A 22,942-nucleotide genomic window follows, 5' to 3' on the forward strand; every position below is an offset into this window, starting at 1 on the left:
CACTTCAGCTGTACCCAATTATTAATGGCACCCCTCTCTTGAACAGTAGAGTTGTGACCTCCTTTTCTGTTCCTTGTCTGTGTGGAGAACTTCTATGCATCCTTCAAGGCCCTCCCTCCCTCTGGACAGAGCCTGGCCCCATTTGGCCTAGCCCTGACTCCACACCATTGGGGACTTCTATGAGGATCTGCATCTGAGACTTGCCATTTGAAAGAACAGGCTATTTGGCAGGAAGAACCCACAAGGCATAGGCCCTGAGGGGGAACAAGCCTGCTGTGTTGGAGCTGAGAGCAAGGAGGCAGGAGGAGCTAGAGCTGAGCGGGTGAAGAATGGGGGGGTGGGGGTGGAGAAAGGAGGACTCAGGGGCAGCCTTGTGGGTGCGGGGAGGGTGTCACTTTAGTGGGAGCCATAGCAGTGACCTGGTAAATGCTCAGACCCCACTCCACACAGGTGGGCCCATCTCCAAGCTGCCCTCCATCTCTGCTGACTCCCTAAGGGGAACCAAGCACTTGGAAGCAGAAACCAGGCTCAGATTCACCCAGCCCTTCCCAGTCATGTGGCCTCTGCAGGGATGCTTATTGCTACCCAGACCCACCTGCCTGCTGCAGCCTCCGGGCTTTTGCCTGCCCAGTGCCCTGCCTCTGTGATGGAATCTGACTGATCTCCCACTAAGGCCTGTTCTGGAGAAACCCTCCTCTGGGAGCCTGCCCAGGCCTCCACCCGGATGCCTCCTGTGTTGGAAGAGCAGAGCAGCCAGCACTTCCTGACCCCACGCACAGCATGTGACTTGGCCGCTGACTCTGACCCAGACTTAGGATGCCAGCAACTTGCCTCTCCTCTCCTCTGAGTCATTCCCTAAAGTGACTTGGAGCCAGAGCCTCCTCAAGCTCTCGGAGTCGCACTCTTGCAGGAGCCCATCAAGATTCAGGAATGGTGGTCCAGGTTCCTCACTGGACAAACGGCCCAGCCAGGAGGGAGCTCCTTAGGAGCTGGGGCACAGGTCTCAGGTAGCTTGCTGCAACAGGAGTGCTGCTGGGAGCTCTTACCATCTTTGGCTGTGTACCGCATATCCCCGCCTCACGCCAGCCTTCATGCCCCCGCCCCCCAGACCTCAAGTACACACTCTGCCTCACCCACCACCTTTATTGGGCATCAGCCCAGGACTGCACACAGGAGGGCGGTGGGTGTCACTCACAGAGGGACCCTTGGCGGGAGGCATGGCTGTTGATGCCAATTAGCCCCCAGGACACGCACTGGCCCGGGCCTCTCTAACCCTGGGAGCTGACCCGGTGAGAGGGCAGTAGGGTCACGACCCTGACCGCCCCTGGGGCGGCTCTCCCAGTTCGTGGGGCTGCTTCCCCAGTTCGGGGCTCACTTGGGGGTGTTGAAGGGCACGGCCCGCTGGTTCATGGGGTTGTCTGGTGAGCGCAGCCACTCCTTCTTGAGTAGCTGCTTCAGCTGCGACAGCCGCATGTTGGGGTTCTCTTGCTTGAGCCGAGGCAGTTGCTCCTCCTCAAAGGCGGTGAAAGCAGCGCGCATGCGGCGCTCCGGGTGCCTGTCTCCGGCCTCTTCCGCCACACTGCAGGGAGGACACCGGGCTTCAAAGGGGCCCAGGAGCGACCTCGCCCCAGGGACTCAGGCCCCGCCCCCCAGAGACTCAGGCCCCGCCCAGGCTTAAGCCCCGCCCCAGAGACTCAGGCCCCGCCCCACTACCTGAGCACCGCGATGGCGTCCTCGATCGTGCGCGCCTCCAAGCTGCCCTCCTCCAGCACTCGGCGGTTCACGTTTTCTTCCAGTGGCACCTCCAGGTGGCTCTTGACTTTCTCGGCTGGGGATGGGCAGCCAGCCGGGTGACAGAGACATATCGAGAGAGAGAGAGGCACAGTGGGGAAAAGAAGGGAGGGGAGAATGATGGCAGGAACGCTACTCGAGCTGAGAAGCCCTTCCAGGACGGGCCTAGGGGGTGGTCCTGCCCTACCGGTGCCCAACCCTTTGCCCTCTTCACTCCCCTGGAGCTGGGCACAGGGAGAAGACTCGCACACGGCTGCTATCTCCCTAGCCTCGGGCAACATCCCCCATACCGGGGAGGAGTGGAGCACAAGCAAGTCCACACGTGTGTGCCTGCGCTCAGAGCAGGCCTTCCAGGCCACCGCCCCCAGGCTTCACCATGCAGAGCCCAGGCATCTCGGGGTGGGGAGGTCCGCTGCCTATTCTTTAGTGTGTACGAGGGCAGCTCCACCGGGGACCCTGCCCCACCTTGTTCTTGGGCGTCCTTGTGCTGATGGTCTCTGCGGAGTGTCTCCTCAATCTGGGCACGGGTGACTTTGCTTGGCACAGCTACCCGGGGGGCCTTGCTGTTCTTGAGCTTTGAGTCCTCCTCCTCCAGTAAGCGCTGGGTCTCCTTTTTGCGCTCCAGCTGCTCCAGGCGCCGCTTCTCCTTCTCCTCCTGGGGTAATGGGGCAGTCAGGGGTGGACCCCACCCTACCACCAAGGTGGACTGAGACGCTGCAGTGTACTAGATCCTGTGCTGGACACAGGGGACATGGCTGGGAGCACGATGGCCCAACATATATGAAGATAGGAGCAATGGGAACCTTGTCCAACACAGGTGGGTGGGTAGGTAGGTCTGGAAGGAAAAAGTGACCCCTGGGCCAGAGGAGGAGCCAGCCAGGAGGAGAGCTGGGGGGAAGGAGAGTGGTGGGAGTGGCAGGTGTAAAGACCCTGAGGCAAGAACCACCTAGCATGACTAGGAGAAACACAGAGAATGGTGTAGCTGAAGTGGGGATGGGAAGTGTAGAGGGAGAAGTGTGTGTGTGTGTGTGTGTGTGTGTGTGTGTGTGGGCAGTTTAGGAACCTCAGGGCTTGGGGAGCAGTTTGTATTGGATTCCAAAGGAGACAGGAGCCACAGAGGGTCTGAATCCATTTGCTCGCTGGGGCAAGAGTTCTGCCCTTTTGGGTTAAGAGACCTTGGAGGAGGCACTGTCCCCAGTCTAGCAAAACACTGGCTGAACTGATCGCACTCTGGCTCCCCACGGAGACCCAGATGCCAGTGGGACGAGGGGACATCTGGCCTACAGAACTTACCCTTGGTCACTGCCCTTCCACTGCTCCAGGGGACAGTGAGGTTCTCATTGTAGTGCAAGTGGCCTTTGGCTGGGTTCTGCACTGCAGGCACCCTCACTTGCCTACAATTCTGCCATCTGCCTCCCATGCCTCCGGGATGGTCCCTGCCTGCAATTCCCCATGACACTCTCGTGGCTGGACTAAATGTCCCAGGAGAGGGCTTGATGTGCCTGAGGATACCCACTGAGCTTGCATCCTGCCTGCATGGCACAAAAGTGTGTGTGGGCAGGTTTAAAGGTCAAGGGTGTTTGAGTATAGCTTCTGGGGCTCCCACTTCTGTGCTCAGGCACCTCAGGCAAGGCCACTGTGTTCTAAGCCTCAGTTTCCTCATCTGGAGGATGGGGATGACCCCAAGGCCCAAAGCGAAGGCCTGGGGAGGGCTCCCAGGGCCCAGACTGTCAAAAGGTTTCTGGCTTTTCTGTCTGCATAATGGATCTTTGGCAGACACTGGTTTTCCCTTGGGGTTTTCAACTTTGCTATGTTGTCAAAATGTTGACAATCAAAAAGTTTAAAGACCCCCCCACAAGCCCAATGTAGCATGGTGAGGAGGAGGGGAGGGAACCAGTGACATTCAATGTCCACTAACAACAACGCAGGATCCAGTCCTGCACAGAAAGACAATGGGAAAACTCTCAAAAGTGCCCGGGCACCCCATGATCTAGGTGTGCAGGGACTGCGCATCACCAATATTTTCCACAACCTTTATCAGTTTTCCAATGGAGGAAACTGCCCGGAGTCACCAATGCATCCCCAGGATCCTAGGCAGGCGTGACCAACCCAGGAACCAGCATGTCTGTTACGCGGGTCTCTGGCTCCACCTACTGGGCTGAACAGGTAAGCACCAGCCCTCAAACATTCCCAGACCATTAAGCACCCATTGTGTACCTGGCACTGGGGCCCATCAGGGATAGCCAGCCATCTCTGCCCTCTTCTGTGTTTTTATAAACTCCTGGGAGGTCCTGCAGGCCCAGGTCAGCAGGTCAGAAGTGGGAGTCTCTCCAGAATTTCCCAGCCTCAGTACTGCTGATGTCTGGGCTGGCTCATTCTTTGCTAGGGGCCCAGTCTGAGCAGCATGCCTGGCCTCGACCCACCAGATGCCAGGAACACCTTCCACCAACCAGTTGTGACAACCAAAAATGTCTTCATGTCCTAGCTGGTTTGGCTCAGTAGATAGAGTGTTGGCCGGCAGACTGTAAGGTCCCAGGTTCGATTCCAGTCAAGGGCACATGCCCAGGTTGCAGGCACGATCCCCAGTAGGGGGTGTGCAGAAGGCAGCCAATCAATAATTCTCTCTCATCATTGTTGTTTCTATCTCTCTCTCCCTCTCCCTTCCTCTCTGAAATCAATAAAAAAATACATTTTAAAAAAAATGTCTCCAGATGTTGCCAAGTGTTCCCTGGATGCAGAATCACCCCTCAAGTGAGAACTGCCAGTGTAACCTGACCCTGGCATCACATGAAGGAGAGAAACGAGCCCATGGAGGGCGGTGGCTGCCTTGCTGTTCTTCCAACGTGTCAAGTCCTGGCCACCCCAGGACCTTTGTACGAGCTGTTGCTTCTGCCTCCCTCCCTGCCCTTGCTCCAGGTTTAGTGCCTCCTTGCCCTTCAGGCCAAAGCCCCAGAGGCCTCCCACCACCTTCTACCACGAATGCCTATCTCAGACACAGGCACAGCAGCCCAGGGCCCCCCGACCTTGCGCTGCTCCTTCCTCATGACGTGTTTGTCCTCATCCTTCCAGTAGGCATCCTCCAGCTCCTTGTGCTTCCGGGCATCAGCCGCCGCCTTGGCCTCAGCCCTCCGTGCCCGGGCTGCTGCTGACTTGGTGTTCTCGCCCTGGAACTTCTTGGGCATCCCTCAGCAGGCTGTGGGAGGAGGGGGGGGACCAGTGAGAAGGGGCATCCGTCGCCAGGAGCCCCAGACTCACTCCTGGGCAGCCAGGACCCCCTTGGGGCCTCAATGGCCTCATCTATAAAACAAGGACTCAGACTTAGTGATTTCTCTTTTTAAAAATGCATTAGAGTGAAATGTACAGAACACAAAATGAACCATTTTTAAATGTACAATTCAGTGGCATTTCATACATTCACAATGTTGTATCATCACTACCTCTAACTAGTTCCAGAACATTTTTATCACCCCAAGTCCCTCCTTCCCCAGCCCCTGGCAACCAATAATCTGCTTTTTGTCCCTGTGGATTTGCCTGTTCTGGACATTTCAGAGAGATGGAATCACACGTGCAGTCTTTTGCATCTGGCTTCTTTCACTCAGCATGATGTTTTCGAGGATCATCTACATTGTATCATGAATTAGTGCTTCATTCCTTTTTATGGCTAAATAATATCCCCTTGTGTGAATGGATATTTTGTTTATCCACCCATCTCCTGATGGACATCTGGGTTCTCTCCACTTTTTAGCTGTGAGTCATGTTAGTGTGGACTTCTACAGGCCAGTCTGCCACCTTTGAAGCTTCAGTTCCTGGGTCCCACAACCCTGAGGCTCAGTCCCCCTCATCCTGGGTCAGCAGCCACTGTGAATGGCAAAGAATGACCCAGCCCCGGCTCACACAGCTGGGAGGTGCTGTAACAATCATGAAGCTGCTGTCCGGTGGGCACATGGTCTGTGCAGGTCCCAGCCCTCTGCTAAGCACTTTATATGGACCAATTCAATGAATGCCCCAAAGCCGTAAATGTGGGGCCTGTTCTTATTCCCATTCTAAGGCAGGAAAGCCGAGGTACCTGGCCAGGTCACACGGGACTGAGCTAGGAGTTTCACCTCCAAAGTCTGCCTTCCAGGTGAGGAAGGGAAGGCTGTGCAGTTGAGACATTAACAGCACTACCTCCAAGTGCTGACTGAGGACCACGTGCTGTGTGGCCCAAGGCACATGCCTTCTGGGCCTCAGTTTTCCTCATTTGGGAAAGGGGCTGATGCACATCCCTCCTATGTCATCTTCACCCCTCGCTGAACCTTGGAGAAATGGGCCCAGCACCCAAGAATAAAGGGGAGGGAATGTGGGACCATCCCGACTTAGGACAGGCAACTTCTAACTCCAAATTCTCAGCTGTGTGAATGGTGGGGAGGAAGCACCCATCTCTGAGCCCTCAGCAGAAACTCTAGTATCAGCTCCTGTTTGCGGCAGTTGTGCGCGCTGGGCTAAGTGCTTTACAGGCAGCGTCTTAGTGAATTCTCACAACCCTGGTGGGTGACCGCTCGGCTGAGACCAGAAGGATGGGTTGAAGGCAGCCCTGCGAGGATAAAGGGGTGAAGATTCAGGGTGAAGGGCAAACACATGCAAAGGCCTTGAGGCAAGAAGGAGGCTGTGTTCAGGCACAGGGAGTGACAAGGCAGCTTTGAGCAGGGCAGGAACACTTTCTGATTAGTTTGTTCCAAAGCCCTCTAGCTGACAAGGGGGAGGCACCAGACACGAGGGAATTATGATGATGCAACGGGCAGAGCGGGAGGTTTAGTCGGATGAAGCTGTGTGTGTTCTAAACCATTTCATCCCCAGCAGCAGCAAAGGCATCCTCCACTAAGCACTTTATGTGGACCAACTCAAACAAAGTCCCAAAACCTTCATCCTGGCGACTGTCCTTATTCCCATTCTAAGGTGGGAATGCTGAAGTACCTGATCAGGTGCCCATTTACACACGAGAAATCTGAGGCTGAGAGGTTAAGTGACAGGCTCAGAGCCATACAGGGGGTTAGGGAAGGGGCCTGGATTCCAACCCAGGCCTAGCTCTCCTCAGTCCCAACTCCATGCTCTTTTTTTTTTTTTTTTTTAATTGTTTCAGAGAAGAAGGTAGAGGAAGAAAGAGATAAAACATCAATGAAAAAAAAACACACAAAAAAAATCAATGATGAGAGAATCAATGATGGGCTGCCTCCTGCATATGCCCTGGATGAGAATCGAACCGTGACCTCCTGGTTCATAGGCCGATGCTCAACCACTGAACTATACTGGCCAGGCCGGACTCCATGCTCTCAATCACTGCTCCACCCTAGGGTCCTGGCAGGTCCCTCAGGGAACATCAACACAGATCAGGACTCTGAAGCCACTATGGCCCCTCACTTGACACAGAAGCAAACCCCATGAGGAAGAATGGGACAGACTGGGGATCAGTGGACCCAGGAGACTCAGGGTTGAGTCCTCGGCTCTGTAATTGTAACTGATGTATTTCCCTTCAAACCCCGGTTTTCTTATTTGAGATGTGGGGTGATTCTAGGCCTTCCCCACACTGAATCCAGCATTCACTACTGAGCATCTACACCAGAAACCCTCTCCCGGATTCCCTAGGAAAGCACCAAGGAGTGGGGATTGCTGTCCAAGTTACAGACGAGAAAACTCCTCACCCCTACTCCAGGGTGAGTCCCTCCATTTCTCCCTTGCGAATCCAGCAGCAGACACACCAGCCTCCTTGCTATTTTTCAAATATATCGAGGGTTCCCACCTCAGTGCCTTTGCACTTGCTGTGCGCTCTACCTGGGTATTCTTTGTTCCTCTTGTTACCTAGTTAACTCCTGTTTAAACTTCTCGCAGCCTTCCCTGGGATCCCCTTGACTCTTAGACCTCAAACTTTTCTTTGAGATCGTTGTCTGGGTTGCTTTCTGTTCATTTATATGACTAACAAATGCCCATTTTTCTTACCAGGCTGGGAGCTCCATAAGGGCAGGGCTGAGACTACCTTGGTCACTAACGTGTCCCCAGTACCCTCATTCATTTGCACAATACATGTTTTTCTTTTTTCTCTCAAGAAATGTGTTTTTTAAATTTTTATTTACTGACTTGAGAGAGGTTGGTTTGTTGTTCCTTTTATTTATGCATTCATTGGTTACTTCTTGTACGTGCCCTTACCAGGGAGTGAATCTACAACCTTGGTGTATGGGGTTGATACTCTAACCAACTGAGCTACCAGCCAGGGCTCCATAAATGTTTTAGGCCAGTGGTCGGCAAACTCATTAGTCAACAGAGACAAATATCAACAGCACAACGATTAAAATTTCTTTTGAGAGCCAAATTTTTTAAACTTAAACTTCTTCTAATGCCACTTCTTCAAAATAGACTCACCCAGGCCGTGGTATTTTGTGGAAGAGCCACACTCAAGGGGCCAAAGAGCCGCATGTGGCTCGAGAGCCGCAGTTTGCCGACCACGGTTTTAGACAAATGAATGAACAAGTGTTGATTTCCAGGGCTCCTCCAGTATTTACTTCATGCTGTGTTGTGTCCAAACTCAGCGTTTTACTGTTCTTCCCACTCACCCCATCCCCTCCTGCCTCTGGGACTCTGCTCTTGCTATGCCCTCATCTAATGCACCCTACCCTAACCCTCCTCCTGTGAAAACGCTGCCCACTCACAGGGACTCTGCCCCAGCATCTCCTCATCCTCATCTTCAACCCAAGGCCTGACAGGGCTTTTGTGACCCCCCTCTTCAGACTGAGGACCCAGGACTGAATGTTTGTGTCCCTCTAAAATTCCCATGTTAAAGGCCTAACCCTCGGTGTGACTGTATTTGGAGACAGGACCAGTGAGGAGGCGAGAAAGGTTAAATGAGGTCAGCCCTGGCCGGTGTGGCTCAATTGGTTGAGCGTTGTCCCATGGACTGAGGTCCCCAATTCGATTCCCAGTCAATGGCACATGCCTGGGTTGAGGGCTCAATCCCCAGAAGGGGGCATGCAGGAGGCAGCCAATCAATGATTCTCTCTCATTGTTGATGTTTCTGTCTCTCTGCCTCTCCCTTCCTGTCTGAAATCAATAAAAATATATTTTCAGAAACAAAAGAAGACATTGGTGGAAATCCTACCTAAAAAAAAAAAAAAGACTAATGTGGTCATAGGGTGGGGCCCTAATCTAATAGGGCTGGTGCCCCTGTAAGAGCAAAAGACACTACAGCTTACCCTCCACCATGTGAGTACGTACACAATGAGAAGGTGGCCGTCTGCAGGTCAGAAAAAGCCTGCACCAGGAACTAAATGAACGGGCACCTTGATCTTGGACTTGCCACCTCCAGAACTGTGAGCAAATAAAGGTCTGTTGTTTAAGCTGCCTCGTCTGTGGTATTTTGTTATGGCAGCCCAGGCTGACTAAGACAGACAGTCTCCTTCTCTGGTGCACAGTCCCTCACTTTGTCATTCAGTAAGCATGTACTAAGCACCCAAAGAGGTGGAGCCAATGGGCTTCCTGCCCACATGGGATTGCCAGGCTGTCTGGGAGATCAGCATTAAGAGTGACAACTTGAGATCTGAGCTGTGATAGGGACCTGCAAAGCGGGGTGGGAGGTGGGGGAGCCTCGAGGGGGCTTCTGGGAGATGTGTGTCAAAGGACTTCCTGGATGAAATGTCCAGGAAAAAGTCTAAAGGAGAGGAAAATCCTAGCCCCCAGGAATGTGGGGGAGGCAGGCTAGGAAGAGGGATTTGTACTCCAGGGTGATGGGAGGGTGCAGAGGGTGTTAGAGCCTGGAGGCGCAGACCTATGGGAATGAACCCTCTGAGGTTGGTGAGGAAGTAAATTGGGGTGGGGAGTGGGGAGGAGACAGAAGCAGGGAGCTCAAGCAGGGATCTGGGGAGTGGCTCTGGCTGGACAGGGGAACACAGGTGGGAATCAAGAACCACATAATTGCTTGGATGTGAAAGTAAGAGAGAACAGATGAAGCTCAACGCCTCCTCCTCCAAGAAGCCCTCCGGGTCTCCCTTCTGGGCTCGCCCAGCCCATCATCCCTCTCTCCAGTTCTGATCCCACTGCTAGAAGCCGGGGACGAAGCTCTGTCATCCCCAAGCCGGGCAGCTGCTCAAGGGCAGAGCCAGAGCTGGGTGGACTCGAACACGACGCGATCCCTCTGGGTTTCAGTCGCGAGCTGTAGTTAATGGGCACAGCCTCCGCGGCAGCCATCGAGACTGGGCGCCGGAAGAGGCCCCGCCTCCGAGCACCCCACCTCTAGCCCTCGTGGGGAATGGTCCCAGGCCCAGACACCCACCCGGCCCACCCGGCCCACGCGCACCCCGCACCCCGAAATCCAGCTCCGCCCGCTCCCCGGCCGCTCCTACCTCCTACCCCCAGCGCCGGTCAGGTCGCTCCTCCGTGAAGTCATCGTGGAGCTTGCGTGCTGAGCTCCCGCGGCGCGCGCTGATGACGTAAACGCGCTGCCGCCATCTTGGTAAAGGGAGTTCTGGCCGGGTCTCCGACCCAAGCCAAGGTCACCAGCCATTTATTCGTTTTCTTCAAGAAGCGTATAGTTTATAAAAACTCATCCCTGGTGCTCACTTCAGATATTTGCGAGCCAGGAGGGGCAGGTACAGGCAATCTAGAACCCTGCCTTTACCAAGATGGCCGCTGCCTGGAGGCAGGAAGGCAGCTAGTACCTCGCACTTGGTCCGTGGGGATCCGCCGGGAGTTGCCCCGCCAGGGCGCGCCAGAGCCCGTAGTCCGTGCGCGGTCTGTAGACCCTATAGGTCGAGGAAAACACTCTTGAGCCTTCGCTTATCGCTTTGCGTATTTTCTGCGCTCCCCTAGCTCACATTCTCTGCCTCCGTTTGCGAAGCTGGGGAGGGAGGAGGCAGGAGAAGGGGGCAGAAAAATTAACACCGCGCCGTCCAGGTGGGGAAACTGAGGCCCGTAAAGACCAGGAATTGAATTTGGCCAAAATGTAACCGCGAGCGACTCAAATTTCTCGTGGGCCTCTCCTCTGGATTACTGTCCTCCCTTACCCGCTTGCAATATTATTTATTTTATTATTTTATTAAACAGATTTGGGGGTCATTTTGAAACCGGGTCTGTGCTGCCTGTCACTCACGACTTGAGCCAGTTACGCAGAGGCAGGGTTGAATCCTATGAGTGTTTATTTCAATAACGAGGGCAGTATGGGAGAGCAGCAGGTCATCCACAGAAATCTGCTCTGCCCCCCCCCCCCCCCCAAAAAAAAAAGCCAGCTGCTTATATTGGGTGGACGGACAAAGATTATACGGGTAAGTAGGCAAAAGGAATTACAGGGCATGGGGAAGTAGGCAAAAGGAATAAGAAAGGGTATAATGGTCACAGGTTACAGGCAGTGCGGGCTGGGGGATTGCAAAGGGGTGGGGGCACCTCCGGGACTCCATTGTTTCGGCAACAAGGTTGTTCATCTTTCCATGATGATAGTTGTTGGATAAGGAGAATGGACCACATTTTGAGGTTAATCCCAGGTCCCAGGATGTACAACTCCCAGCCTGGTCAGAATGTGCTTTCTTTTTTGATATTTAAAAAAAAAAAAAAAAAATATATATATATATATATATATATATATATATACACACACACACACACACACACACACACATACACACACACTAGGGGCCCAGTGCACGAATTTGTGCACCTTGAAAGGAACTGTGGGCCGCGAGGTGGGGAAGGGGCCGTCTCCGCCCATCCTCCGTGCCCCTGCCTGGCCCCTCTCGCCGCGCCCCCAGTCCCTTGTCTGCCAGCAGCCCCGCTCCCACTGCTCCCATGTGCTGATGGCACTGGCCCCACTTGCACCTGCTGATGGTGCAGAGAGATTGGGGCCATCGCCAGCAGTGGGTGCGAGCGGGACCAGCACTGGGCAGGACTGCGGTGTGCAGGAGCAAAGAATTTTCAGTAACCACCAGAGGCTTGCCCTGATGACAGCGACCAGTGCCCTGCCTTGGTCTGGCACCCCTGTTCACCTGCTCCACCATCCCGCCACTATGGCCGATGCCCACCATGTTCCGCACGTGCCCCCTGGTGGTCAGCGCACATCATAGCAACGGGTTGTTCGGTTGTTCCACCGTTCGGTCTATTTGCATATTAGGGTTTTATATACTAGTACTAGTATATAGGTTTTTTATTGATTTCAGAGAGGAAGGGAGAGGGAGAGAGAGATAGAAACATCAGTGATGAGAGAGAATTGTTGATTGGCTGCCTCCTGTATGCTCCCTATTGGGGCTCGAGCCCACAACTCGGGATGCTCTGATCTCCTGGTTTGTAGTTGGGTGCTCAACCAATGAACCACATGGGCAAGGGCAGAATGTACTTTCTTTAATCAGAACAAAACAATCACAGTTAACAGAGCATGATTACCATCCTATATAATAAAAGCCTAATATGCTAAGTGTCCAGTCGTCTGATTGTCCGTTCAACCAAACAAAGTGTAATATGCTAATGATATGGTAAGGCCATTCAACTGCTCTCTATGATGTGCACTGACCACCAGGGGGCAGACACTCTGACCGGTAGGTTAGCTTGCTGCTGGGGTCTGGCCAATCGGGACTGAGCGAGATGGGCCGGACATGCCCTGGAGCCCTCCCATGGTTCCTCCCCAGCTGACCAACCTCCTGAGTCCCTCCCTGGCCCTGATTGTGCACCAGTGGGGTCCCTCGGCCTGGCCTGCGCCCTCTCACAATTCGGGACCCCTTGGGGCATGTTGGAGAGCTGGTTTTGGCCTGATCCCGTTCAACGCAGTGGTGGTCAGTGTGCTCCCACAAGGGAGCGCCGCTCAGCCAGAAGCCGGGCTCACGGCTGGTGAGCGCAGCGGTGGTGGTGGGAGCCTCTCCCGCCTCCATGGCAGCGCTAAGGATGTCCAACTGCCCTGGGGGGGAACGAGCCTAAGCCATCAGTCGGACATCCCCTGAGGGCTCCCGGACTGTGAGGGGGAGCAGGCCAGGCTGAGGGACCCTCCCCAAGTGCACAAATTTCATGCACCCAGCCTCTAGTTTCTTATAACTATAGCTAATCCCCACTATTCCATTTCTCCCTCCCACCCCAACAATATGTACTAGGGATCTGAGGATGGTTACACTGGGCCTGGCTGTGAGGAGAAGCAGGGTGTGAACTTGGGCGTCAGTTCACAAGAGTCTGACTTGACCACAGAGTCCAACCCCAGTGACACTGCTGGGACCTAGGTCAGACCATGGACCTCTCCTGTGTTAAAGCCTCATATAGGTCCTCACTGCCCTCTTCCTCCCGCTCCCCGCCTCTTCTCCCTTGTCTTCCCCATTCTCTCTCAGCCCCAGCCACACCAGCCTCCTTTCTCCAAATTTCCAGTCATCTGTCCTGCCTCAGGGAATTCACCTGTGCTGTTCCCTCTGTCCTCACCCAGCATTCTCCTGGCCAGCTCCTTCCCTTCCTCAGGCCTTGGCCAAATATCCCGTCCTCAGTAAAGACGCCCCTGACCTCCTGGGTGCTCCATCTCCAGCCCTCCTTTTTTGTTTCCATCATAACATCAACTTGCTTTATCCATTTAGTGACATATTTGTTTTCTGTCTTTACCATGGAATGGTGTTTGTCACCAAGAAGAAGGGGCTTAATGTATACCAAGCATGTCAAGCTCACGGCCCGCGGGCCACATGCGGCCCACAACGAATATTTTTTGCGGCCCAGCCAATATAACGCTATGTAAGAAAGGTTTTAATAAAAATTCCGTAACTTAATTTTTACAATATCCTGTTACACATAATTATTAATAACAAACTAAAACGTTCACTAATGACTGATTACTATAATCGTGTTGCATTCATTTCCCTTACACGCCTTACGTGCAGGCTCACCATTTCTCTCCACTAATACCAGCAGCAAATATTTTAGCAGCCGATTGCCACGTCATTAGTCTTGGACTGACTTGTTTGGTGTGCGCAGCAGGGAATATTTCACTCTCAGAGGACAAGAAAAATAGGTTTATTTGCGTTACGCTTATTAATTTGTGCAGTTATTCAGTGTCTGGTAAGTTAATGTTCAAGAAAAAAATATTCATTTTTATTAAAATGTTCTATTATTTTATGTTAACGATTACTCATTTATTTCAGCCCTTTGTATTCAGCATCTCTATCGAAATAAACCTACGTTTCTATGAAGATTTAACCTTTCGGGGTTTTTTCGGTTCACATAAACTTAAAGCTTGTTTGCTTGGCCCGTGTTAGCCTTTGCGTTGACATGCTTGCTGAAAACGTTTATTGTTGTTCACTATCAGGGTGTGGAGGTATGGGGGTGCCACAGGCAACACCTAGTTAACCTTCCACTGAACCGGTTCATACCAGGTTTCTTTCTTTCTTTCTTTCTTTCTTTCTTTCTTTCTTTTTTCTTTCTTTTTTTTTGTTGTTGTTGATCCTCAAGGATATTTTTTCCATTAATTTTTAGAGAAAGTGGAAGGGAGAGACAGAGACAGATCGATTGATTGCCTCCTACATGCGCCCCAACCTGGGCTGGGGATGGAGCCTGTAACCAAGGTACATGCCCTTGACTGGAATCGAACCCAGGACCCTGCAGTCCAAGGGCTGACATGCTATCCACTGAGCCAAACTGGCTAGGGTTGAACCAGGTTTAAAAATAAACAAGCCCTGGCTGGTTTGGCTCAGTGGTTAGAGCACTGGCCTGTGGACCGAAGGCTTCGTCCAGGTTCTATTCCGGTCAGGGGCACATGCCTGGGTTGCGGCTCTGTCCAACGTGCAGGAGGCAGCCAATCAATGGTTGTTCCTCTCGTCATCGATGTTTCTATCTTTCTCTTCCTCTCCCTTCCTCTCTGAAATAAATGGAAATATATATTTTTAAAAAATAATAAAAATAAATAAATAAAAATTTTAAAAGAGGCTTGTCACACCTTCCCGGGGGCCAGGAGCTATTACTTCATATTGGCATAACTGAAGGCTGCAGGTCATGTGAGTTATTCTGTATGGGGTCAAGCACCCTCCTAGTCGGTGCAAAGGTGTTTGCCTGGCCAGCAGCCACAAGGAGGAGAGCAGCCCAGATCTGGGTGGTTCCCACGTCCTTGACAGCTAAACAAACTTCACCAGATTCTCTCTTTGTCTTTGGCCGGCACAAGCCATTACAAGCCTGGCTCCCTCCTACTCCCCACTGCCAGTCAAGGGCCTAGCGGACCCCGAGCTTCTGCTCACCTGACAGGCCGTCAGTGGCCCTTCCCCACTGTACAAATAACAAAGGCCATGATTTCCCGCTCTGGTCCCCCACGTGGTTTCTTCAGGCTACCAAAGAACAGCGTGGCACTCCCAGGATCGGAAGTCCTACAGTGCACTGGGCTAGTCCGGAAAACCCAGGGTTCTAGGCCGAGGATGGGGGCAGGCCTAAAGGGGAAGTGTTGGGAAGAAAACCTCCAAGTCTGCCTGGGGCAATGCTGGATCCACAGAGGAAATCCCAGGGTGGTCCACAGGTTCCATGGTTCGCCGTAGCGAGCTTGCTATATTCTTGGGGACCACCAAGGGACTGGGGGGATGCCCCCTGCATGCCGGCAGGAGTGCTCATGGCCCTGGGGACTGCGGGGGGAGAGCAAGGAAAGGAAAGGGTCACGAGGCTGCTGAGATGGTGTGGCCCCTTTACCCGAAGTGCGGGAGGGGAGGCCAGCAGCGGAACAGGTGGCCGCTGAAGCAAAAGTACGCAGGTTGGAGGAGGAAGTAAAGTTAGAATGGGACGTGCAGCCCCAGCTGGTTTGGCTCAGTGGATAGAGCGTCGGCCTGCGGACTGAAGGGTCCCGGGTTCGATTCCAGTCAAGGGCATGTACCTTGGTTGCGGGTGCATCCCCAGTAGGGGGTGTGCAGGAGGCAGCTGATAGATGTTTCTCTCTCATCGATGTTTCTAACTCTCTATCCCTCTCCCTTCCTCTCTGTAAAAAAGTCAATAAAATAGCCCTAACCGGTTTGGCTCAGTGGATAGAGAGTTGGCCTGCGGACTGAAGGGTCCCGGGTTCGATTCCAGTCAAGGGCATGTACCTTGGTTGTGGGCACATCCCCAGTTAGGGAGTGTGCAGGAGGCAGCTGATCGATGTTTCTCTCTCATCTATGTTTCTGGCTCTCTATCCCTCTCCCTTCCTCTCTGTGAAGAATGGATAAAATATATTTAAAAAAAAAAAAAAAAAGAATGGGACGTGCATCTGACGCAGGCAGTTCATATGGAGACTTCGGGGTGGCAGCAGAGCGAACGGGGCCAGCTGCAGGATTTAGGGGCCTGGTGTGCTCTCCTGAGGGTGAGGAAGCTGACCCCAGCTGGAACCCAGGCCAGGGTAGCGCACCCGGAATGGAGCCCTAGTAGGTGAGGTCCTGCTGCTGAAAACGTCTCTGACTCGGATGAGGAGATATTAGTTGAGATAGGCCCCCGTGGCCCAGCCATGCAGGCTCCGTCCCTTACTGTTCAGAAACTGAAAACTCAACGGGAGAGGCCGGGTGGGCAGCTGCCTCTACTGCTCAAATGCATGCACACCTCAGCCCAGCTGGTGGGGTTAGCCACCAGTGTCACCAGAAGGGGACAGTGCATCGTAGGGTGGCTGTTGAGGTTGTGGTGCATTGGGGCGGATAGGATAGCCCTGGCGGGCGATGAGAGGCGGGCGATGATGGCCTCGTTCACTCCACACCCCTCTCTGTGTCCCTCCACACCCCTACATGGGGCTGCACAACACACTGAGAATCCATCCCTGTTGACATGGGTGATGGCAGGGTGTCGGGCCACCTGGCCCAATGAGGGACGGTTACCCCTGTCTGTGCCTAGGTGGGGGCCCATGGCGGAGCTCCAAACTTCCCTCCCGGAAATGGGAAGGAGGCATGCTACTTACGATGACACGACTTTCTGGGGCCGAGGCAATGGCTTTCACCACTGGCATGAGCGACCACATCCTGCAGGCGGCCCCGGCTGCCTACGCGGGACCCCGGCTCCCATCCTTTCAGGTTTGGTGGGAGACAGTGCAGCCAGCCGCCCGTTAGTGTGGGGTCTGGGAGAGACTGAACTAGCCCTTACCCCTACAGGCACAGGCATGGGCAGCTGGGAGGGAGCGGCAGGGCGGTGAAAGGCACCCAGAAGCGAATGGGGCTGGCCCTCCCGAGAGTAGGGGTGGGTCCCAAGAAAATCTACCGGCAGCCTAATAGGATCTCGGTTCTCCTGTGGCCGCAGCAGCAGTTTCAACTAGCACCCTCCCCCCAGGCTAGGCCAGAGGTGCAGGTCGTGGAATGAACCCCGAGCGCCAAGGCCGAGCCCCCCCTGCGCCCCTGCCCCACAGCTGGTGGGTTCTCTCAAATCGGGCTGGGGCAGAGACTCCGCGGTGGCCGGGAGGGTGGGGGGAGGTGGCCGGGGGCCCCGCTCTACTGCAGGCTCTCCTGGAGATGACCCTTGGGGCAGCCTCTTTGCAAAGGGAGCGGGGCTAACGTTTCCGCCTGGTTTGGGGTCTTCCCGAAGCCGCGTGTAGAGGTTGCCATCTATTGGTCCCGCAAGAATGTGCAACGGGTGTTCCTAGTAGCCCTCATGGACACAGGGGCTGAGCGCACGCTTCTCCAGGGGAACCCTGGCCGGCCCCAAGGACCCCTCAGTGCCATCGATGGGGACGGGGGTGCCGCCACAGGCGTGAGGCACGTCCCTGGCTCATTTGCCATTGGGCGCCCGCCCTCCCTCCCCCCTGTGCGGTGCCTGTTCCTCCTGTACCAGGTCTATTTTAGGGAGGGGTGCCTCCTGGAGCTCCCGTTGAGAACCACTGCTGGGAGTTCAGGCTGCGCGTCTGGGTGGTGAAGGCAGTCCTGCAGGGGCAGGCAAGGGCACCCCCCATCGCTCCACCACAGCCAGGGTGCGTGGTCGCCACTAATTACTTCCAGCTACCCGGGGGCCACAAGGAAATAGGGGGAGCTATTGAGGAGCTCAACAAAGCAGGGATTGTCTGTCCAGCTCATAGTCCCCACAAATCCCCCATCTGGCCTGTGAGAAAGCCAGTCGGGACATGGTGAGTGACAGTAGGCTATAGGGAATTTAATCAGGTGGTTCCTCCGCTCTTTGTGGCAGTGCCCAATATCACTGGCATCTTAGACAAGCTGGCAGGTCACGCCGACACGTACCAGTACGTGGTGGATTGAGTTACTGCTTTCTTCTCCATCGACATCCACCCTGATCGCCAGGACCACTTTGCCTTCAGCTGGGAAGGATGCCAGTGGGCGGTCACAGTCCTGCCCCAGTCCCCCCGCACAGCCCTACTCTGGCTCATGGTTCGGTTGTGGAGGCAAAATGGACTGCTCCCCACTTCTATGACCTTGCACATGGGAGAATGTGCCCCTGGCTCCCGGAGCACCTAGACCAAGGGGGCTGGGCCTGGCTCGTCTGTCAAATTCTTGGGTGTTGTCTGACGGGTCCCACAGCAGGGGTTGGTAAGATCCAGGCCTACCCACGGCCCCTCACACCCAAGCATCTGCAAGAGTTTTGGGGGCTGTTGGGTTACTGGAGTTTTCCTACTGCGCTTAGCTCAGATAGTTCGCCCGTTATATGCCCTGACTTGAAGGGGGGCCACCTGGGAATGGACCAAGGCCCACCAACAGGCCTTTTCCGGCTGCCAAAGCAGCAGCAGCCATGGTACAGACCCTGCGGGCCCTCGAACCGTCCTCATCCTGTGAACTGGATGTTACCCATTTGCCTGAGGGGTATGGCTGAGGGCTCTGGCAAAAGCAAGGCAAAACGCAGGTCCCTTAGGCTTTTGGTCCCAACTATGGACAGGGGCTGAGCCCTAGCCGGTTTGGCTCAGTGGATAGAGCGTCGGCCTGCAAACTGCAAGGTCCCAGGTTCGATTCCGGTCAAGGGCACAGGCCCCGGGTTGTGGGCTCGATCCCCAGTGGGGGGCTTGCAGGAGGCAGCCAATCAATGATTCTCTCTCATCATTGATGTTTCTATCTCCCTCTCCCTTCCTCTCTGAAATCAATAAAAATTTATTAAAACAAACAAACACAAATCTCACGCAAGGGAGGGGCATCACATTGAATTTAATTAAAAAAAAAATAAAAGAGTAATAGCTAAGCCCCAAAGATGTCCACACTCTGGACCCTGGATCCTAAAACTTAAGTTATATGGAAAAAGGGATTGTGCAGATATAATTAAGGTTATGGACTTTATTATTTTATTTTTTTAAAATTTAAATACCTTTTTAATTACAGTTTACATCCAATATTATTTTGTGTTAGTTTCAGGTGTACAGCATAGTGGTTAGATCATACTTTACAGAGTGTTGCCCTGATATTTCCAGTGCCCACCTGGCACGACACATAATTATTACAATATTATTAACTATATTTCCGATGCTGTACTTTACATCCCCACAGCTACTTTGTAACTACCAATCTGTACGTCTCAATCTTTTCACCTTTTGGACTTTAAAAAAATAGAGACTATCCTGGATTTTCCTGATATGCCCAATCTAATCTCACAGCTTCAGGCAGAAGAGAGGAGAAAAATGAGAAGCCCACCTTTGCTGGCCGTGATGATGATGATGGAGTGGGGGGTGGGCATAGACCTTCCTCCTACCCTACAGCTGGATCCTCCCAGCAACCAGAATGAACCAACCTGCTGACAACTTTTTTTAAAAGTATTTTTTATTGATTTCAGAGAGGAAGGGAGAGGGAGAGAGAGATAGAAACATCAATGATGAGAGAGAATCCTTGATCAGCTGCCTCCTGCACGCCCCCTCCCGGGGATCCAGCCAGCAACCCAGGCATGTGCCCTTGGCCAGAATCGAACCCAGAACTCTTCAGTCCGCAGGCCGATGCTCTACCCACTGAGCCAAACCGCTGGGGCCCAACCTGCTGACAACTTGATCTCATACACAGGGAAATCAAAACACGTCTCCGTTGTTTTAAGCCACCCAGTTTGTGGAACTATTTTACAGCATAATGCAGTAGAAACGGATACGGTAGATTTCCTTTTACAGGAAATCTGACTTGGTACATTTCTCTCATCTACTTAATCCCAAACTTCATCTTGTAACAACTGGATCTTGATCTCAGGTCAACAAAACCACTTTCTGCTGAGATAATTGCAACCCTATCAGCAAGCCCAGCCCGTCAAGAGTGGAAACAAATATTTGGGTTCTCCGTGCCATAATAACCAACATGTTCTCCCTGGAGACACCCCCGCCAGCTCTGCAGGAACTATTTAACGCCATTCAGAAAATCTCTCCCCTTAAGGGACCAGTGTGTGGCTTCACTCCCACTGCAGTAAATAATGCTGTGTTCCCAGCTGAGTCTGTGCCTTTCTATGTTACTGCTGCTTATGACCTCTGCCCTGGAGGTCCCACAGAACCTTTCAATTCTTTGGCCAGTCTTGGTTTCCTCACAGCCAGACATGGGGGAGTCTGTACTATGGCAAACACTTCCTGCTACACGATAATTCTGCAGGCCAAGTAGAAGAGTCTGTGATCAGAAAAAAAAAGAGAAAAAGGAAAAGGCCACCTGGACCTCCAGCTGGATTGGGGCACGTTTTCCTTGCCTGGATTTAGTTATCTAGGATCCTGGCTTTGGGACCTGTGAGGGGAAGCCTTCAAGAGGGTCCCCAGTGATAACCCACCTCCAAGTATTCACATCTTTGTGTTAATCCCCGCCTCTTGAACTTGGGCTAGACTTGTTCATTTGCTTTTAATGAATATCGCACAACAGGAGTGGTGAGACAGCACTTCCAAGATTAGGTTTAAAAGACCATGGTTTCCTACCTCCCAACTTCCTGGCTTCCTTTGCGTAGGGGCAGCTATGTTCGCAGAATGCTGTGGGATGTCTAGGAAAGCTTTTTCCATCTTGATAAGGGGGAGATGCTGCTGGCGTCCCCCTCTTTCTGCTGTGATACCTGGAGGCTGCAGCCATTTTTCAATCAGAAGGCAACAAGTATGGGGATAAAGAGAGCATGGAAATGGTGGAATCAAAAAGAAAAAAAAAAAATCTATGGCATCATGGAGCAGGTGAAGGGACACCTGTAGCTGCCTAGTTCTAGATTTATTGTTACATAAGAAATGCATTTAAGCTTAGAAAAACAACGGAGACCATGGCTATTGTCTTAGATCGCTGTTCTCTCTCGGATCACTCATGCTGATGGAAGCCAGCTGGAATGTCATGAGGCATCCCTGTGGAGTGAGTGAATATAAAATTGGATACTTTAATCCCAGTCAAGCCTTGAGCTGACCACAGCCCCAGGCAAAACCTCAACTGTGGTCTCATCAATCACATTAAGCCACGTGTACCCAGCTAAGCCATTCCCAGATTCTTTTTAAAAAATATTATTTTATTGATTTTTTTACAGAGAGGAAGGGAGAGGGATAGAGAGTTAGAAACATTGATGAGAGAGAAACATCAATCAGCTGCCTCCTGCACACCCCCAGTCCTGCACACCCCCTACTGGGGATGTGCCCACAATGTGCCCACAACCAAGGTACATGCCCTTGACTGGAATCGAACCTGGGACCTTTCAGTCCGCAGGCCGACACTCTATCCACTGATCCAAATCGGTTTTGGCCATTCCCAGATTCTTGACACACAGAAACCATGAGATAAAATTTTTTTTTTATTTCAGCTGCTAAGTTTTAGGGGTCATTTCTTATGCCACAGTATATAGCTAATATAGGGCCTACTACATGGACTAATAAAGTTTATTTCTTAAAAAAAAAAAAGTTTATTTCTGAAAGTTGCTATAGTGCAGTTGACTACCATAGCCTGTCCAAAGTCTGAAACTCTACTGTAGAGCCAACATCTAACAACTACAACCAAAAGAGAAGGAGGAGCCAGGTGGCCCAGACAGGGGCTGACTTTGCACCTTCCTGGAGACCCAAGAGTCAGTGCACCCTGGTGGACGGCATCAGACCATACCAGATTACAACTCAACACATCCGTAAGTGACACACTCAAGGGGCAGACTCAGTGAGCACCAAAGCCCCACTGAAGCAAGTCCTGCTCCATAAGGGTGTCTTCTGCACAGCAGCTCTCCCACTGATCCTCACAGCCACTTGACCTGGAGGTCAATTCCTCCTAGTGACTCCAACAGCAATGAAGTCTCAACTATAACAAGACTGTGCACACAGCCCACAAAGGGGTGCACCTAGAGTGCTCAGCTCAGGTGACTGGAGAGACTAAGCCACAAGGCCCTAAAAGACACCTACTACACAAGGCAACTCTACCAACTCCAGAAGACAGAGTAGCTCTACCCAATACATAGACACAAACACAGGGAAGTAGCCAAAATGCAGAGACAAAAGAACACACAACATGTCACAAATGAAAGAAATGGAAGAAAGTAAACTACTGGATACAGAATTCAAAACCATAGTTATAAGGTTACTCAAGAATCTTCATGAGACCTTAAAGCAACTTAGTGAGACTTTCAAGGATCTTAGTGAGAATGCCAAAGACATGGAAAAGGATCAGTCAGAAATTAAGCATATACTGATTAAAATAAAGAATAACATACAGCCGAAACCGGTTTGGCTCAGTGGATAGAGCGTCGGCCTGCGGACTCAAGGGTCCCAGGTTCGATTCCGGTCAAGGGCATGTACCTTGGTTGTGGGCACATCCCCAGTAGGGGGTGTGCAAGAGGCAGCTAATCGATGTTTCTCTCTCATCGATGTTTCTAACTCTCTATCCCTCTCTCTTCCTCTCTGTAAAAAATCAATAAAATATATTAAAAAAAAAAAAAGAATAACATACAGGGATTCAACAGTAGAGTAGAGGATTCCAAGAATCAAATCAATGATTTGAAATATGAGGATGCAAAAAACACCCAATCAGAAGAGCAAAAAGAAAACAGAATTCAAAAATATGAAGATAGTGTAAGGAGCCTCTGGAACAACTTCAAGCATACCAACATTCACATTATAGGAGTGCCAGAAGGAGAAGAGAAAGAGCAAGACATTTGAAAATCTATTTGAAGAAATAATGACAGAAACCTTAACCTACCTGGTAAAAGAAATAGACTTACAAGTCCAGGAAGCACAGAGAACCGCAAACAAGAGGAATCCAAAGAGGAGCACACCAAGACACATCATAATTAAAATGCCAAAGGCTAAAGACAAAGAGAGAATCTTAAAAGCAGCAAGAGAAAAGCAGTCTGTTACCTACAGGGG

At 52.3% G+C, this 22,942-nt stretch overlaps 1 protein-coding gene across 1 annotated transcript; it reads right to left on the reverse strand.

Annotated features, from left to right (window-relative positions):
* Positions 1–1,123: 1,123 nt before the first annotated feature.
* On the reverse strand, positions 1,124–10,215 carry CCDC124 (coiled-coil domain containing 124). Its single transcript, XM_008156412.3, has 5 exons — positions 10,158–10,215; positions 4,815–4,984; positions 2,257–2,446; positions 1,714–1,828; positions 1,124–1,579 (listed from the first exon to the last, which is right to left on the reverse strand). Exons 2-5 carry the CDS (start codon positions 4,971–4,973, stop codon positions 1,372–1,374), a joined length of 672 nt encoding a protein of 223 aa, XP_008154634.1. The 5' UTR covers positions 4,974–4,984; positions 10,158–10,215; the 3' UTR covers positions 1,124–1,371.
* Positions 10,216–22,942: the final 12,727 nt, after the last annotated feature.

The sequence above is a fragment of the Eptesicus fuscus genome, chromosome 6 (genome assembly GCF_027574615.1).
Source record: "Eptesicus fuscus isolate TK198812 chromosome 6, DD_ASM_mEF_20220401, whole genome shotgun sequence".
In the NCBI taxonomy this organism is placed as follows: domain Eukaryota; kingdom Metazoa; phylum Chordata; class Mammalia; order Chiroptera; family Vespertilionidae; genus Eptesicus; species Eptesicus fuscus.